This window comes from Trichoderma citrinoviride (assembly GCF_003025115.1).
Source record: "Trichoderma citrinoviride strain TUCIM 6016 unplaced genomic scaffold BBK36scaffold_3, whole genome shotgun sequence".
NCBI classification, from domain to species: Eukaryota; Fungi; Ascomycota; class Sordariomycetes; order Hypocreales; family Hypocreaceae; genus Trichoderma; species Trichoderma citrinoviride.
The window spans coordinates 1,987,026-2,005,680 of record NW_020194711.1 but is presented as its reverse complement, the minus strand read 5'-3'; the positions used below and the strand labels follow the sequence as shown (position 1 = coordinate 2,005,680).

Below are 18,655 nucleotides of genomic sequence, written 5' to 3'. Positions count from 1 at the left end.
TTGGTCGGATTGTCATTAAATAACTCCTTCGTCACTTTTAGTCTTCATTGTCCCAACGAGGAAATAACACAACGGCTTTCGATCCACCTCGACAGGGACCCGCCTTGAATCGAACTTCACAGCACTGTTCGGCGAGCAACAAAGAATTGGACTGACCATCTCTCGCTCCTCTGGATGGCCGCCTCCAAGCATCTGATCTCCGGTTTGTTCATCACTTATCTTCTTGTCTATCGACAGAGTCTCCCCGCCTCCTTTAAGTCTCTGTATCGTCGTCTATCAATCTTCCCCGACCAATCTCCAACCCTCTCGCCACCAAGGGCTGCTCCCGTGAGCGATTCAACCCCTCGTTTTGATACCATCAAAGACCAACCGTTTCCCAGCCTATCGTCACTGTCATTGGCACATCAGAAGCCCTGTCGTCATTCCCTGCAGATTGAGCCACTGAAATGACTTCGAGCCTTTGTACAACTCGGCCCACCATCTACTGGTGCCCCCTCGTCTAATGTGACATCCCGGATTGCTGCTCTGTCAAGGTACCTGATAGCATGTACAAGACAAAGCAACCCAAAGACCCGAAACTAAAGCAAACGGAGAACAGACTCCAGTGAAGAGAGTCATTTATCCGTGCCTTAATAGGAGCACATGTACTCTCCGTACTTCGTTTCGCTCCCCATCAGAGCAAATTACAAACACATGCCGTGTTGTCCCGAGATGCATCTACACATCCTGCGGGACATCGCGGCTTCGACCCCGGTCTGCACAGTCCCGACAATTCACTCATCGTCAAGGGGGTAGAAAGACGGCAGCCACCAATCGAGGGTTCTGGATGTTTTCCGCTTTTGTCAACTGCCTCGATGTTGCATCCACAACGGGAACTCATCTCAAGAGACAGGCCCGCTCCATGAAGCGCTTCGCTTTTCACAAAAGACGGCGCCGCGTCACACACACAGAGCGCCACATCTGCAGATGTGAATCTGTGAGGTCCGCCGTTCCACAAGCATCACGAGATATTCATCCGTGTAGTCTCCTTAAAGTTCTTGCAAAATAATCCTTAGTATGGCCGCTTGTGAGAGGGCCGCGGGAGAGCAGTGAGGGGATGCAGTATGCAACTCATTCGCAGCATCTACCCGAACACTGCCGGTGGATGCAAGTACAAATGCCTGTATAGGTACGGATGTAACGGTATGATCCACGGACGCGGAACTTCCTTGCCTCGATCTCTAGGCATCTCGCCCGGCTATTCAAAGTATATACACGTTGTATATCGTACAGCAGCTACCATTTAACGTCCAACGCCGAACCAATCCATCTCGAGCCGTGCCATAGAGGCGAAATTCGACGCCGTCATCGTCCTCACAAAGCCCAGAATAGCTCTCGACGACATATCACTTACACAAAGGAGGCGGAAAGGCCAATACGATCGTACAGTTGAATACAATGAGTATCTCACTCTCACACTCGACAGACGAGAGACACGACCCGAGACAAACAAAAAGACCTCGACTAAGCCAGTGGATGTGCCAATGCGCGGGCGTCTCTGTGTTATAGTCGCAGTCGCAGACAATCTTTCGCCATCCTATTGGCCCGCCGGATATGCCAGCCCCAACGGATAAATGGAGTTGCAAATTACTTGCATGAAGCCCGGCAGCAAGCTTGCAGATGCAATCATGCACACCACGATGCCACGGTACCAGTCGAGCACAGTACATTGTCACGTTAACCTAATATAGCACATCCTGACTTCAAACAGCCCGCCGGCGAGATGGAGAGACTCAGGCAGCTGACTGATTTATCCGTGAAATGTCATTCCCACACTCTCTACACCACTACGTGTTGTCGGCCTCAAAGGGCCGACTTCGGAGACGAGACGGCAACTATGTGCGTACTCTGTAACACATATTGACCTATCAGGACTCTACACTTTTCTCGAAACAGCGTAACAGCCGTGAGAGAACGGGTGGTGATACTCCGCAGCAACCAGAGAAGCGGGAGTGCTGGCAGCTCTCGTACCACGCAATGGCCTCTACTTCTGTCCTTTATCGGACCCCTTCCCACTCCCCCTCCATCTGAGGAGAAACAAATGGGCAGCGGCATTGGAAGTTGTAGGCTAGGCGCAATCGACCTTTGTACTCTGTCCTGCGACGAACACGAGGCGTATGTCAGCTACACGTGGGCAGCGTGAAGAAGCAGCATGTCCGTTGGCCTTGCGGCGGTGTCACCGAGCAGAGAAGAGGGGAGCTGAGTTGAGCAGATGAAAGGACACTCTGGGCCAAGCGAGTTGGATCCTCGCAAAATCCAAAAGAAACTCAGCCGAATGGCTCCAATCTCTCTACCAGGTATATGTAGGCCCCTGACAATGCCACATCTGTCCTTCACCCGGATCGACCACAAGTTGCAACTACACTGCCAGCAAACCCATAGCCTTGCACGGCAAAAAAAGCACGACGGCCACCCGTGATATCATACTTCGCAGTCCGGCCCTTATTCGACCAGCTCCATAGTCTCGTGCCTCCCGTTGACACACCTGCAGTGTCCCAGTTCGGTGAGGAAGCTGGTCGATGTACGACGAAGTAAGTTTAGGGAAAGGAGATCGCACCGGTTCACTTACACGGAAAGGTTTACGTACAAGACAGGAAAAGACACGGGTGGTCGGCAAAGGGATGCCTCGCCGGTAGCACAGTGATGAAACAGCGTCGTACTTTGCATGTGCACTCCCTCGAGTGCCCTGGTGGGACACAATCGACTGACAGGACAGACCGGCAGGCCTCGCCCCTTTTATTAGCTTGCCCAACCTTTGGTCCGAATGTGTAGGTATGTAAGTAGGTTGGTATAGTACCTCCTGGATATGCCACAGAAACTGTAATCTCTTTCCAAACCTCTACCTTATGCTGCAAAACACCCTCGCATTTACTTCGAAGTACAGTATGCGTATCCTTGCCCATTGCCCATTGCTTCGAAATCGATGCAGATACATACACATAAACCGCTCGCGCATAGAGCGCATAAACGCCGTCTCCTCGTCTGGTTCCATTCCCCGTTACTCCATCCCGCCTCCTACCCAGTCATCCCCAAAGTCCCCAAAATGCCATGAGCCGCCCCCCCGGTAAAAGCCTCGCCCTGAATCCGTGATCTCCTGTCCTTGCCTCTTCTATCTTCTCATTCGTCTGTCGCTGCTTTGAATAGGTAGCCATGGAGATTGCAATGCCCTGCACGACATAGTACCAAGACTGCTAGGATCTCAAACGAATGCCTGCCATAAAGGAGGTAACATGGTCATCTGCTTTGCCACAGTCCGTTCGCCTAGACTTGCCAAGGTGCTACTTTGTGTCTCCTTTCGCACCGGGAGTTTCACACCTTGTTGTTGTACACGCTGCTGTCCACGTAGTTGACCAGCTCCCTCACGGGGTCGAGCTGCTCGAGGCCCCCGCCAAATGCCATGCCCTTCCTCATGACGCGTCTGTAGTTGAGCCCGGGGCTGACCTTGCCCAGCACGTAGCCGCGCCTCGTCTCGACGCGGGAGGGCACCGGGATGCTCCGGCCGACGACGGCCTCCATGCCCTGCCAGGCAAAGGTGATGGCCTCCTTGGCGTCCGCCGGGATGCCCGCCTCGTCCAGCATGACGAACTTGGTGTCCGGGAAGGACGCCTTGAGGTGGTCGAGGATGTTGGGGTTCTTGGCGCCGCCGCCGCACATGTAGACCTCGGCCAGCGGCCCGTACTGCGTGGGCATGTATCGTCGGTAGTGCTCGACAATGGCCTGCGCGGTGATTCGCGTGATGGTGGCGACGATGTCGTTGGGCGACATGCCGCCGGCGATGCCGCGCTCAATGAGCTCGTGCGCGATGGTGTCGCGGAACACCTCGCGGCCCGTCGTCTTGGGCGGCTCGAGCGCAAAGTAAAAGTGCGTCCTGAGGAAGTCGTCCACCATCTCTTGGTTCACCTGCCCGGCCTTGCCCATCTCGCCGTCCTTGTCGTACTCGCGCTCCCCGTTGGTGAAGTAGCGCACCGCGGCGTCGATGAAGACGTTGCCGGGCCCCGTGTCAAAGTCGAAGAACTCGTCGTTGAGCCGCCCGTCCGCGGCGTCCGGCGGGATGAAGCACACGTTGGCGATGCCGCCAATGTTCTGGCACGCCCTGAGCTTGGTCGGGTGGTGGAGGACCAGGGAGTCGAAGAAGGCAATCAGGGGCGCGCCCTGGCGGCCGGCGGCCTGGTCCGACACGCGAAAGTCCGTCACCGTCGTGATGCCCGTCAGGGAGGCGATGAAGGTGCCCTCGGCCATGGTCAGGGCCGACTTCTTGCGCCCGCCCTGCGGCATGCTCTCCAGCCAGATGGTCTGGCCGTGCGAGCCGATGGCGTCGATGGACGACAGCGGGATGCCGTGCTTCTCGGAGAAGGCCTTGACTGCTTCTGCAAACGTCTCCCCCAAGATGACGTTGACTTCGGACAGCTCCTCGGGGGTTGTGGTGTTGTGAAGAATCATGTCCATGACCCTCTTCTTGATCTTGGGCTCGAGCGGGATCTCATCGTACTTGATCAGCTCAAAGTGCATGGGCTCGCTGGGCGACGCCTGTCTGAACCGGCACAGAGCGCAGTCGATGCCATCCATGGACGTGCCCGAGTTGAGCCCGAGGACGGTCATGTCGAGAGGTAAGGACTCCATCCCGTAGATGACGCCGTTAGCAGAACCCATGTTGATGAATTTCTCCTTTTTCCTCAGGTTTCCAAGTTTTTCTCTTTCCGTTAGTATAATGAGAGTAAGAGTTGCGTCGACTTTCTGTGTAAGACACGAGAGCGAATCTGGAGGCCCGAATCTTAGCCCAAACACCGAGAAGCCGACTGGTCTTTATCTCTCTACAGCCTCACACAGAAACCGACGATCGTTTCTCTCTCATCCAAGCTTTTCAGGAGAATGCGCTATTCCGAAGCACCCCCTCGGGAAATCAATGGCGTTTAGACGGCATGTTCTCTCGAGGATAGTAATCAGAGTCCAGACAGCATCTAAGTTGTTGTGTGCGCCAAGTTGAGCCCGAATCGAGTCCAACAGAAATGGCCACACACCCCCCCCCTTCACCCCAATGGCTATGGCCAAGTCCCCCCGTCAAAACGCTTCGCACGGCTAAACGGCCGGTTTCCAGAACTGGAAACCCTTCGGTTTGGCTGTTCTGTGGCTGCTGACTATGTCCACGACTCGTCAAAAACCTTACTGGCAAAGCCTTTTTAAACGTTTAGGCAGCTGCTTTAGCCGGGGGAGGCGTGGGAAGAAAAGAATACATACTCTGGTCAAGTCGTGTCTTTTCGCGCGTTCTCCGCCGCCCTCGTCTCAGCTTTTCAAAACAACCCCCCCGGGAACCAAGCTTCGAGCCGTTCCCCAAGTTGCCCTCGGGGGCAGCGCGTATTTTTGAGGGCTCCATCTTTTGCGCTCTTCGTCGCGAGGCTAAAGCAGCTGCGGGTTCCGGGGGCTAGGAACGGGCAGCCCGGGGAGGGGGAGGGACCCCTCGATCCGTGCCTCGTGGTTCGTGATGGGACCGAGAGAAGAACCCTGACAAGCAGCAGAGACGACGGACTGGAAGAGAGAGGGAGAGCACAGTGGGAAAAGCGGACAGCAAAGGGCTGCCGTTTGGCGACCAACACTGGAAGACACACGCAGGCAAAAGGTAGCACTCGCTTCGACTTCTCTTTTCACGACACATCGACCACGCCATGATGAAAGGGCCTGGCTGGCCTGGGGTTGGCAAGGCCGTATTATCTATCACTTTCTCTTGGCTCCCTTGCTCTTTTCAGAGACCGCCTTTCCATTCAGTCTTATTCCCTCTTATTACGCGGTCGCGTCCCCCAAAACTCTCCCCGTCTCCGATTTTTTTTTCCTTTTCTTTTTTTTTTAACCCCTTGATCTTTAGTGTCCAAGCTTTCCGAGGAGCCCAGATCGACGACTTGCCACAACTGCCGGCGCTGGCTTATACTCGGACCACCACTTACAAACAGTTACGAAGCACGGGCAGTAGAGACTAAATATCAAACGGCTGATATTCACCCCCTTCGGCTGGGAAATACCGTCGCTTCGATGGCGGGTCTGCAAATTTGGCGCCATGTCCCGGGAAAGGTGCTGTTGTTCCTAATCAACCTGGTGGCGGCCACGGCCCTGATTTTCGAAGGTACGAAAAGCCTCCTCCTGCTACTAGTGAAGCTTCCGTATGGAGCTGTTGGCTTTGTTACTATCCTTATTTCCCCGTCTGCCGAGTTTCCCCTTACGAGGCTAGTTTCTTCAGGGTCGTATGTACGAGTATATTGCCATTCGGTGCTAATGAAACATGTTGGACGATGAAAAGGCTACAATCAGGGTGTCCTTGGGACCGTTAGCGCGACGCCAGGCTTCATCAAGATGGCAGATATCGGCCACGACGGGGTCGTCACCAACACCACTAAACAAGGCGGGCTTGCCGCAGCTTATTACTTTGGGGGGATGTGGGGATGCTTCATCGGCGGTACGCGAACAATCCCTTCCCAGAGACGAGAGACAAGTCAAAGAGAAAAGAGAGAGGAGGAGGAGAGAGTGGTGTGTCGTCGTGTAATATTGTACTAAAACATCATGTCCCATGTCCAGGATGGGTGGGCGACAGAATCGGCCGCAAGGGCGGCGTCCTCATCGGCACCGCCTTTGGCATCCTCGGCGCGGGCCTCATGGCCGGCAGCACAAACGCCAGCATGTTCATCTGTGCGCGTGTCATTGCGGGCATCGGCATCGGCTTCATGAACGCAATCATCCTGCCGTGGGTCAGCGAGCTATCCCAGTCGCACGACCGCGGCTCCAGCTTCTCCCTGGTCTTCGTCGCCAACTACCTCGGCATCGTCATCGCTTACTGGATCAATTTCGGCATCCGCAACTCCAACGTCGAGTTTCGCTGGCGCTTCCCTCTGGCATGGATGGTGATTCCCCTCCTGGTCGTCGACGTGGCGGTGCCGCTGCTGCCCGAGTCTCCTAGGTGAGTTTCCATATACCTGGCATCCCCGTCCCATCTTCCGCCTCGTTTGCTTTGCTGGATGGCCCTCTCCCTTCTTTTTCCCTCTCGACGGGTAGTATGAGTATGAGAAATAAGGTCATTAACATGAGCCCTTCTTCCAACGCAGATGGCTCATCGCCAACGGCCGCCGTCAAGAAGCCATTGACATCCTCTGCAAGCTCCGCGGCGACCTAGCCCCCAACGACCCCATCATCACCAAGGAAGTCGAGCTCCTCGACGCCATCGTCGAAGCCAACCACCACAAGCGCAACGACCTCGCCAACATCGTCCTCGGCGGCCGCTTCTCCGGCAAGCTGCACCTCGGCCGCCGCGCCGTCCTCGGCTTCGCCCTGCAATGGATCCAGCAGTGGACCGGCATCCTCGCCATCGTCGGCTGGGCCGGCGTCCTCTTCGAGCTCGCCGGCTTCGACTCCTACAAGGCCCTCTGGCTCGCGGGGCTGGCCAACACCTTTGGCGTGCCGGGCACGGCTGCCGCGGCCTTTGTCATTGACCGGATGGGACGCGTAAAGTCGCTGATCACCTCCTTTTGCATCCAGGGAGTCTGCCTCTTCTTGGTGGCCGCCTTGATCAAGACTTCGCAGGACAATGCCGTTTCGGATCCGGAGCTGTCGCAGCGCCTGGGAACGGCGGCGGCAAGCTTTGTATTCATTTACGTCTGGTAAGCTCTTTTTCTCCAAGTGTTAAACCATGTCAATTAGAAAGCGCGACATTAATCAAATATACAGGTTCTTCACCATGTTCAACATCATCCCCTGCTGGATCTACGGCACCGAAATCTGGCCCCAGGAAGTCCGCGCAAAGGGCTACAGCTTCACCATCTTCGGCTGGGCCACCGGCTGCGGCTCCACCACCCTCATCATGCCCATCTTCCTCAGCAGAACCGGCTACGGCACCTATCTCTTCTTCGGCGCCATGAACGTCGTCGTCGCCCCCCTGGTCTGGTTCTTCTTCCCGGAGCTCGCCAACCGCACCCTCGAGGAGATTTCGCTCCTCTTCACCAGCGACAGCGTGCTGGCCAGCGAGAACATGAAGGAATACAACCGTCGCGTGGCCGAGGCGGGGGGCAACATTGCCGTGGCGGCCAGGCAGCTCCTGGACGAGGTGGACGGCAAGGACGCGGAGAGCGGTACGGAAATCGGAAGCCCTGATGAGAAGAGAGTCGAGGTCAATCACGACGCGACCATGTAAAATTTTGTTGACAGATATTAGCCCTTGATTTGGAACGTACAGGGGTCTTTGATCGGAATAATAAGCCTCATGATTGATGAGCCATTTGAGAGAGAAATAGGATTCCATATTTCCTTTTTGCTTCTTCATATTCTTCTTCTTCGTCATCATATTCTTCTTTTTCCAGTTCAAGTCCACACTGAACCAAAATCAAAGTTCCACGTCAGATCGCCTAACAAGTCTGGGGGCACTTGGAACGACCAGTCGCCCGGCGCCACTTCTGGGTTGTTAACTTGAGGCTGCTCATAAGCATGCCCAGCACCCCTAGCACCGTCGACCGGCACTACTTGTGGCACCGTGGTGCTCACCGGAGTTTCCTCGATGGTTGGCCTCGACTGTTGCCGCTGGGCAGACATATACTCGTCAATGCGGGCTACCTGGGACCGAAGCTTCTCGCTCGCACTCGAACTACGGTGTATCGTCTCGAGGTTCTCAAGGAGCCTCGCCATCGCCAGCATGACGGACCTCACCCGGCTGTACTCGGCCTCGCTGAGAGGCTCTTCAAACACGGAGCCGAGGATGGCGCCTATCCCTCCCAGGTGGTGCAGCAGCGGCTTGCTGATGGTCAGGCAGTACTGCACGGGAATGGAGTTGAACGCATCCACGACGTCAGCGGCAATGTCGCAGCGTTCTGCTATGCTTGCACCTCCAGCAGCAAATAGTGTGATGCGCAGAAGCTGGAGGCTGGCAGTGATGTTGGCTGCCTGAAAGCCAAATAGGTCTTGCTTCTGGTTAAAGGCCATCTTGGGCGTTTTCCTAAAACACTCGGGAAGGTTCAAGTACATGCGGAGCACCTTGTCGCGGACAGACGTCCCCGTCACTGTGGACTGGTCGTCGATGATTTCCGACATGAACGACCGCCTCCGCTCCCTGAAGCGTGCCAGAGCGTGCTCCAAGACTCTGTAGAGATCAGTGATGAAGTTCCAGCCGGACAGCCAGCAGTCGGACTGCGCGGTCAGGACGAGGCGAGCGATGGGAGGGCTCAGCCCGCTAGGCGAAAGGCCTGGCCGCGCAATGCCCCCGTCGCTGATGTACTGGTCATCTACCTCGGCAGGATAGGCGACATTTGCCTGCTGCTCCCGCGAGCGGATGACACCGCTCCAGACCACAGATGTGAAAATGTCCAGGGTATAGATCGACCAAAACTGTGTGTATAATTCCGCGCCAGGGCCGCAAGATTAGCTGAGCGTGCTCCATCATGCTGTACGTATGTAAATCCGGTAAAAGGAAAAATGGGAAAACGCTTACCATTCTTCTTCTCTCTTCCCTTTCAATAATGCCGATGCCAGAGGGCCAGTTTGCCTCGTCGTGGAGACCGTCCATGGCCATGAGCGTATGGTAGATGCCGAGATGGTAATGCATATCCCGGACCTTGCCGTTCTGAATGGCCGCGATGGCCACAATGGCATGGGCGCGGAGGATGTTGAAATCGGAGTTCTCCATGCTCAACTCCAGCAGCTGCCTCCGGGCCTCGGCGTAGAACGTGTCCGGCAGCGTCTCCCTCTGAAGTGCCTGGACGTCCCACCGCGGGTTCATGACGGAGCCATCCCGCACCCGGCCGCCCACCAAGGCACAGACGGCCATGGTGGTGGCAAAGAGCGGCTGGTTGGTGTTGTACTCGGCCCTCGAGATCTTGCGGGTGAAGGAGGGCTGGTGGAAGAAGGGGAAGATGGGGTAGACCATCTCAAAGTACAGCTCGACGAGGTCGACGACGGTGGCCTGGCTGACGATGTACGGCGCGCGCCAGGCGGCGACCGACGACTGCGGCGAGGCATTGGCATTGGGGCCCGGGTGCTGGATCTCGGGGATGATGCGCAGGTCGCCTGCCTGCGAGGGCGATCGCGACGACTCGGCATCTGGCAAGCCCTCCACCGCATGTCGATTGGCCGAGGCTCCCCCACTGCCGCGGGCGGGGACTCCTCGCCGACGCGGCTTCCGGTGGTAAGTACACGTCTGGGCAAAGTCTCTGCAGTTCTGGCAGCCCGTGCCGTCCTCGGCCGGGCGGCAGCGGATGCTGCGGCGGTGGCAGTAGTCGCAGGCCCGCGAGATGCGGCGCTGCTTGGGCTTGGGGATGTCGCGCGGGCTCTGGTCCGACATGATTCAGGCGCGGGCTCAGGCTCATCAGACGCGTGGGCACCGAGCCATTCGCTTTCGTGTCAGGAGGAGCCTAAACGGCCAAAGACCCATGTCCCCCTCCTCTCTCACGCGATCTAGTGCAGAGCTATAGCGGATGTCTATCTGCAGACGCCGGGCTGGCACTGGAAGGGGGGAAACGGTGAGACAGGCGGTTGCTGGCGATGCTTCGGTCGGGCGGGCGTGTCGCTGCGGCGGGCTGTGCGCGGGTGGCGTTTCCCGAGGGCGGCTGCACGGCGGCTTGCAGATGCATACAGAGGCTGAGGGCAGCGAGGCAGAGGGCGAGAGGGAGGGAGAATGCTGAGAGACACGCATCCACGAAGCAGCAGGAAGACGACGAGCGCACCGTGCGGGCTGCGCGCGCGCCCGCGGCGCCTGCACGGTACGGCACTCGATGCTCCGCAGGCATCGCTACAGTGTGCACGCAGGCTCCGCACTACCACGTCGCAGTGCAGGGTGTCCCGATCCGGCCTCCTATTGCAACCTCACCGGCCTTCTTTCGAGCGTTTTCTTTCTTTTTTTGTCTGTTCTTCAATGCCCGGCCGCAGTTGTGCGCCAAGGGCCGCATGATTGGGTGTTCTCGAATAGGCAAATCTCGTTTGAGTTTCAGTGCGTAATATTTCCCATTCTGACCCCCGATGATATTACGAGTAGAGGGTGAAAAAGCAGCAGTACCTTATCATACAAAATAATGCCCAATTGTCCAAACCCCAGGAACTCCTTTCGTTACCTTGATAGCCGCCCAGTCGAGCCAGCAGATGATGGTTGATGCAGTTCTCATGACGGCATTCATGCAGTATTGGATCGGACCCAGCTCCGTTGACGATGTTGCAGCGGCACGGAGTACGGATTAGCAAGTAGCGATTGAATCCCGTCAGCAGCCACAGGTACTGGAGACTCCGTACTGCCACCGACCGGCACTCGCTCTTACAACCCTGGCAGGTACACAGAACTTGCCCCTACGACCGTCCTTTAACAGCAGCCAGGATCCTTCCCTCAAATCTCAGGCAAACACCCTCAAGCCTCTCCCCGCTCAACCTCAAACAGCTGGGGCACGACATCTTTGAGGCTCTCCTCCAAGCTCCGCCACTGGACGCCCAGAACCCGCTCCGCTTCGGCACTGCTGACGCCAAAGTGCGTGTGCGAGTCTCGCTTGCCCGGCTCGCCGATCGGGATTCGATCCGCGTACTTGGGCAGCGCACGCCGGCTCACGTCGCACAGCTCCTGGTTGCAGTAGACGCCGCTGGCCAGCAAGAAGCGACTGCCGCCGGCCTCGACGACCTGGAGCGCCTTGACGTGCGCATCGGCAACGTCGCGGACATCGACCCAGACGGGCCCCCGAGTGGGCGGCACCGGCGCGTCTCGACCTGCTGAGACGGCGGCCCAGACGAGCTGGTTGCTGGTGTTGACGCCGGCAATCGTCGTGGGCTTGGCCTCGGGCAGGAACGGGCCAAAGACCATGCCAGGACACAGGCTGACGAGGTCGAATCCGAGCACTTGGCTCTCCATGAACTTCCAGGCGGCCTTCTCTGCTGCCGCCTTGCTCGCTCGGTATGCCAAGGGGGCGTTGTCTGCCTTGACTCCGTCTTCGTATGTCAGCGGGCTCCAGTCCTTGTCGCTGTAAGTCTTTTCGGGGCTGAGGCCGGCCGATGCGTCGTATATGGAGGCGAAGCTGTTCGTTTGGACGACTCTCCGGATGCTCTTGATCTGCGCGGCAGCCTCCAGGATGGCCGTCGATCCTTGCACCGCGGGGATCATCATCTCTCGTTCAAAGTCGGTTGCCTTATAGTGGAATGGTGCAGCCAGGTGAAGAACTGCGGCCGGTGATAGGGGGCCAATGATGTCGAGGTAGTTCTGAGCGTTTGTGATATCCTCGATGACAACCACCTCCAGCCCGGGGTGCTCTTTGTGTGCCTTCTTCACCGCAGCAACCTTGTCCTGGTTCCTGACGGTTCCAACTACACGATAGCCCTCTCGGAGGAGTGCGGCGACGCAATGTTGTGCAATGAATCCGTTGGCGCCTGTGACGACGACCAGTGCCGGCGGCTCAATGCCAGACGCAAGTAATGAAGGCATTTTGTGTGATAAGAGGAAAAAAGGTATGATGCGGCAATGTTGTGGCAACCAGAGGAGTTGAGGGGGTCAGAGATAGACGAGTCGTCTTTCTGTAGGCCTGGACTGCTTGCTGGTATTAACTCTCGATTCGGAACACCGGGAGGCCATCGTTATGTATTCGATTTCCATCGGGCATCTACCGACGGGTCGTCCTATCAACGAATCTCCACGGAGCAAAGAAGAAAAGCAGCGGCCTAAGCGCTCACGCCAGCGGAGCATCACGGCAGCCTCATGACCGCATCCTCGTGTACTCTGGTCTTGTACGCTCTTTACGAATCTACGCAGAGAGGCGACACGAGTGATAGATCAGCGTCGGCCTTACACGCCGTCGGGCGACTGACTGCGCGACACGGTGCTGCATAGCGTGCGCCGACCCGACCCCTGCAGCCGTCGCAAAGCTCTCTTGCGAGCAAGCAGGAGCTTTTGCGCCTTTGCAGCCCTCCGAGGTGGGGCAGAGAGGAGAGACAGAGCCGGCTTCCGGCCCCGGCGACTTCGCCGAGCACACCGGTGTATGTAAGATCATGCAGACTCGTTGAGCGGAATGTGGGTTGGACATGAATTCGTGCGAGCCTGGTAGGTTACTGACTGGTGTTCTACGAGTACTAGGTAGCACGAGCTGAGGCGACGATGGCTCCTGTCACTGCGGTGTTAGCGATACACAGCGTATAGGGTAATGAACCGTCCATGTTGTATCACCACGCTCTATTGGCATCGATGTTGTGCCATTGTCCCTGAAGAGTCATCTCAGAGGAATCTGCATAAGCCATTGAAGCTTCGTTTATTCTTCATGCTGGATCCGCGGGTTGCGTATTGTGTGTATGACTCCATGTTTGCTACGAGAGCATAACGATTCATTCATTCCCCGCACAGAGCATATCACAACCTCTGTCAGACTAGCAAGGTCAGAGCCTGTTGCCTTCCATCCAACTCGGCCCCTCTGGGTTATTCGATTCGACGCCACAGAGTTATCATGATGAGTCGACACCGCTCTTTACTTGGCTCCCTTTCTGACAGAGTGGCTGCCTTGTTGGAATGCGTCTTGTCGGCTTCGACCAGCAGGCCGCGCGACGCCACAGCCGATAGCTCTCTAGCCGTGAATGACAGGTTGCAGCCATCAATCTTTCTGCTCTGCAGACTCGCTGACCTGACGAGACAAAGAGGTTGAGTGGTAGATCATCGAGAGTAACAGTGGGCATGGCCGTCGCAAATTCAGATGCTCAAGCCGCGCCGCGGAGTCGCACCAGCGCCGATGAAACGCCTTTTTCAATCCAATGTCATGATCGATTATGGAGCAAAGCGTCGCGGTCCATCAACCTGTGCCGTCCTCGAATCAGCGGACAATTGATGGTTGATGAGTGGCACATGCGCATATGACAGGTGGGGGAGAGGAGCAGCCGTCGGTAGTTGCGATGCGGCAAGTCTGCATGGTTCGCTTCATACCGGTACATTCTGTCCATCCGCGAGAGGAGCATCATGTATGTTATGGAGCACGAGCTGGAGCCGCAAGCCCGCAATACTCTACCAGGAGGCAATCAGCGATGCATTGCGCATGATTCTAGACGGTCAACCACAGCATCAAGCATGAAAACACTGCTCCCACAAGCAGTATCAAGACTGCTAGCGGCCCATGCAACCGCGAGCTGTCCAGTATCACGGAGTGGTCGATATCAGCCCTGCTGTGATACAAGTCACACCGAGCCCCTAGCAGGCTGTCCAACTGGGAATAACGGGCTATGATTCGATGCCGTGCTTCGGGCTGACGTTTCAGTTGAGCTATTCCTAGATGGCTCACACTCCGTATCCGCGGCCCATAGGACGACTGGGGTCGGCCATATCGCATGTCAACTGCGGTTACTATGGAGCAGTCCTTGATCCAGCTTCATCATGGTGATTCGCGCGAGCAAGCTTGTGCGGCTTATGGAGCTACGTGTCAAGCATGAGGACAGTTTCGATCCGCCTGTCCATCTGCCGCTCCTAGTACTTCTTACTATCGCTTGACTCCCGAACCATAATCACTCTCTATCCGCGGGTGAACGATGGGACTGACATGCTGTCCGTTACGTACGGAGCACATGTCTCGCAACCACTAACGCCTGGGAAGTCAAGCACGTTCTGCGTACTTCCAGCATTGTCTTGATTATACGAAATATTCTCCGAAGACAGACAGACATCCATACATAGGTATGCAAGTCCAATGTGTGTTTTGTACTCAAGGAACGCGTATAGATACCTAGTGTTCCATGTCTCTTTCTGTTACATGATGATATCAAGGACGAAAACGTCCGTGTGGGGAAAAAGACCATGGCAGCAACGCTGCAGGAGGTAGTAGTATCGGTAAGTATTCTGGGGCTGTCTACCCCTTTTTCTTGAACAGGAACTGACTGTGGAATAAATTGGGGACCGAAAAGACTGGATTGTATAATACAAAAGTTGACATAACTGACAAAAAGCTAGGTGAAATAGATTAAGACTGCCTCTGGTATCTCTATGCTTCATCTTGTAAGAACTTGACACCCATAGACAGAAAAAGGACCACTTTTGGAAAGAATTCATATCGCACACTAACACGAAGGAAAAGGCCACCCACACGCAGACGCACAACAGGGAAGGCATCCAGGCCCCCTGGCCCGCGCGCCCTTAGTATACATATTGGAAGGTCGGGTTTGTAAGGTCCGTCTGGTCGTCGTCGACCGCCTTGGCATCAATCTCGCCTCGCCGGATGGCCTCCAGCTCCGCTTGGCGGGCCGCGGCCGTCTTCGCATTTCGCATGCCATAGAGAATTCTCAGCAGGATGGTAACGACGATGGATGCGCCGGCAACGCCCAGAACGGTGATCTTGGCGGGTAGGTACTTGGGCTTGTCCTTGTCCTGGAACGTCTGCGGGCCGATGATGTTGGCGATGGAGAAGGCAATGGCAATGATGACGTTGACCGTGACCTTCTTGGTGTATCCCTGCGTGTTGGCGCCGACCAGAGCATATATGAGAGCCAGGGGGGCCACGTCGAAGTTGATGAGGTAGACACCGGCCAGGGCGCCGGCGTTGGACTTGGCAAAGGACATGAGGCCCGCACCAATGATGGTGGGGATCAGGAGGCCGATGATGCTCAGCCAGCGAGGCAGGTTGTAGTAGATCACGTAGGTGCCGGCAAAGGTGGCGAAGATGGAGATGGCACCGGCGGGCATGTTGAGGAGCGCCGACTTCTTGGGCGTCAGGAAGATGGAGTTGATGATGGTGGCCGAGAAGGTGGTGATGATGCCGGAGGGGATGACGATGAGGATCGTGTTGAGGAACAGCAGCCACACCTGGAGATCCTTGAGGGCGTCGAGGATGCCGGACGCGCGGAAGACCTTCTTGCCGGCGCCGGCCTGGTCGCGAGCCAAGACTTCCTCGATGAGCGCCTTTTCGTCCTCGGTCAGGAAGGCCGCCTCGCGGACGCCGCTGGGCATGACGATGATGACGGCCAGGGCAACGAAGAGGTTGAAGACACCGACGGCGACAAACATGATGCGCCAGCTCTGGAAGGACGTGGTCGAGCCGTGCTGCGCCGCCCAGGAGATGAGACCGCCCATGACCTGTCCACCGCCCAGGCCGCAGTACCAGATGCCGGTGCGCAGGGTCGCTTGCTTCTTGTTGTACCACTGCGACGTGATCATGATGAGGGCGGGCGTGATGACGGCCTCGAACATGCCGAGCAGCGTCCGCACGGCGGCGGCACCGGCAAAGTTCTGCGTCGCGGCCGTGCAGCACACGACGATGCCCCAGAGCAGGACGTTGAAGCCGAGGACCTTGGACACGGGGAACTTCTGGATCAGATAGCCCTGGGGAAACTCGGCGACGGCGTAGCCGATGAAGAAGGCCGTGGCCATCCACGAGAAGTCGTTGCCGACAAAGTGCAGGTTCTTGGCGATGCCCATGATGTTGGCGTAGTTGACGATGACCTTGTCGAGGAACTGCAGGAAGTAGCAGAAGAACATGAGCGGCACGAGCCTCATGTCAATCTTCCGGTAGATGCGCTTGAGCTCTGCCGTCTTGGCCGCGGGATCGTCGAGGGACGAGCCGTGGCTCGAGGTCACCGGCGACGCGACCTTTTCGTCCATCCTGGACAAGTCGGACATGTCGAACTGGGGAGAGAAAGCAAGATGAGTTGAGGCGAGGGGAGGTCGAATTCAACAATAACGCGTTACGACGTTCAAACAATAAAGCATCAAGAATATTATGGAAGAAAAAAAGGTGCGTTCAGTTCATTGCTTATAAACAGGAAATGCCACCGCAGGCCTGGATGGTTGAAAGCGAAGGGTCGTGAACAGCCCGATGGATGGCCAAAACATCAACGCATGAAGGTTCTCCAACCAGGAACCGTCCCGGGAGAGCCTCGAACATATATCAAACATTGGCTTCCGCACCAGGACCAGGAATTAGGACGGCAAAACGTACGATTCCTTTTCCGACTGGCACTCATCGGCCCTGCTAGCAATTCGCCCGCCACACACCCTTCACACACAACCTTGTTCGGAATGGAGGAAAAAGACTCTAGTGTTGGTCGAGTGGCAGTTCTCGGCCGTTCGTTTGCATGGCGCATTCGGTTCGTTCTATTTCTTCCTTTACTTATTTCTTTCCTGCAGCGTCCTGGTGCGATGTAACCTTGGCGGACCTGGCCGGTGGGCACTAACACCGGTGCCTTGCTCGTACAAGCAGCCATCTTTCCCATTTCCTCCCTTGGCCGCAATGTCGATATCCGGTTGTGCTAACCTTTCACAGCACTATTGTGTCTCACAGGCTGCATCTATCGTACGGTGAGCTGCTTGGACGAGAGCGAGCTGCAAGGGGCCGCTGCTGTTGCAGATTGCAAGATGCACCCAATAGAGCAGCTGATGCCGGGGGCCGCAAGAGCATGAACAGCATCCATGAGCAATAAAAGTGGCCATTAGCTGTCTTCGTTCAAAAGAAAGGCACCTCTTGACCCAGCCCGGCACTTTCACAGCACTGGGTAGGCCTCAGGATATCCAAATGGGAAGGTCTCACTTTTTCGAACAGGGCCAAAACGGCCCAGCAAGTCCACACCTGAAAATCAATGCCTCTTTTTTACTACGCTCAGGTCGCTCATTACTGCCTCGGAAGATTATGATTCAAGGGTAGAGCAGCATGGAGACTGGAGTTGGCCGTTGATACCACAGCATCTGGATAGCATCTGCCGCTTCAACCATCATCTCTGTCGAATACGCTCGGGCGAGAACGTGCAATGGCCGGCTTCTGAGCTCGGCCGCATTGCCAATCTTTCTGTTTCTCTTGGCCACGGCCTTATCTTCCGATCCTGGGCATCATATTCGCTTGTACAGCATTAAATGCTGACCCGATAGGGACACATCGAGCGAGCATTCGTTTGCCTCTTCCCCAGACGCAGTCATGTCGCTAGTTTCTCGCCCTCTACGGGTTCAGAGCGCGGAGCCTGCATGTCCCTGGCGGGCGGCCTGTCTGCCGGCCTTCTGCCTCCCTAACAATGCGTTCGCTAGAGCGGTTTCTCTGTCGATACGATATGCCCATCCCCAGCTTCGCCTGTCATCGCCCAGGAACCTTGCTCAAATAATATATCGGTCGATAGTTGACATGGCATCAACAAGCTAAAACGTGCATTCCCTGGCCCTGCAACCTGGGCATTAATATAACAAAAGCGACACAAGAACCAAGCAGAAGCCTGCACTCTTCCTCTCCAGCCAATGTCGGATCGCACTCACCTCTCACCTCCCCTCCCCCCTTGTCACTCTTCTCCAGCGCAGAATCTGCGGCCGTCGGAAACCCCTGTCCCTCTTCTGCGCTGTCCCACAGCCCTCCTTGAACTAGATCCGCCGCGCTTCATCCCGCGGATCCGGACGCTCGGGTCGCTTCCGAGGCTTGCGGCGAGAACCTGAAGCCCAGCTGCCAGCTATTACGGAGTACAGAGGCAGCCAAGCCAAGTCGGGCATGAGAGGCGAAGTCGAAACCTCCAAGCACCGCCTGCAGCGATGGACCCCCTCTCTCTCGCCCCCATTTCGCTCACGATGCGATTGCGAGAGTACACTAGGGCCGCTTGGGCCGGCCGCCAGAGGCAAATCAACCGACGCCGAAGGGGGGGCCCCGATGATTAACGAGCCATCTGATCGTTGGTCGATTCCCGCTCCCCTCCT

General features: G+C 56.5%; 4 protein-coding genes across 4 annotated transcripts; 1 reads left to right on the top strand and 3 right to left on the bottom strand.

The window, feature by feature from the left end:
* Window positions 1-3,348: 3,348 nt before the first annotated feature.
* Window positions 3,349-4,638, bottom strand: BBK36DRAFT_1166882 (UPF0075-domain-containing protein; the record flags this gene model as incomplete). Its single annotated transcript, XM_024894974.1, has 1 exon — window positions 3,349-4,638. One exon carries the CDS (start codon window positions 4,636-4,638, stop codon window positions 3,349-3,351), a length of 1,290 nt encoding a protein of 429 aa, XP_024752332.1.
* Window positions 4,639-6,060: 1,422 nt separating this feature from the next.
* Window positions 6,061-8,206, top strand: BBK36DRAFT_1112851 (general substrate transporter; the record flags this gene model as incomplete). The annotated part of the gene is made up of 5 exons (XM_024889845.1): window positions 6,061-6,151; window positions 6,326-6,481; window positions 6,601-6,979; window positions 7,125-7,676; window positions 7,744-8,206. 5 exons carry the CDS (start codon window positions 6,061-6,063, stop codon window positions 8,204-8,206), a joined length of 1,641 nt encoding a protein of 546 aa, XP_024752331.1.
* A 167-nt stretch (window positions 8,207-8,373) lies between these two features.
* BBK36DRAFT_1112018 (hypothetical protein) lies at window positions 8,374-10,342 on the bottom strand (the record flags this gene model as incomplete). The annotated part of the gene is made up of 2 exons (XM_024889768.1): window positions 8,374-9,390; window positions 9,494-10,342. 2 exons carry the CDS (start codon window positions 10,340-10,342, stop codon window positions 8,374-8,376), a joined length of 1,866 nt encoding a protein of 621 aa, XP_024752330.1.
* Window positions 10,343-11,395: 1,053 nt separating this feature from the next.
* On the bottom strand, window positions 11,396-16,591 carry BBK36DRAFT_1166879 (MFS general substrate transporter; the record flags this gene model as incomplete). The annotated part of the gene is made up of 2 exons (XM_024894973.1): window positions 11,396-12,424; window positions 15,185-16,591. 2 exons carry the CDS (start codon window positions 16,589-16,591, stop codon window positions 11,396-11,398), a joined length of 2,436 nt encoding a protein of 811 aa, XP_024752329.1.
* Window positions 16,592-18,655: the final 2,064 nt, after the last annotated feature.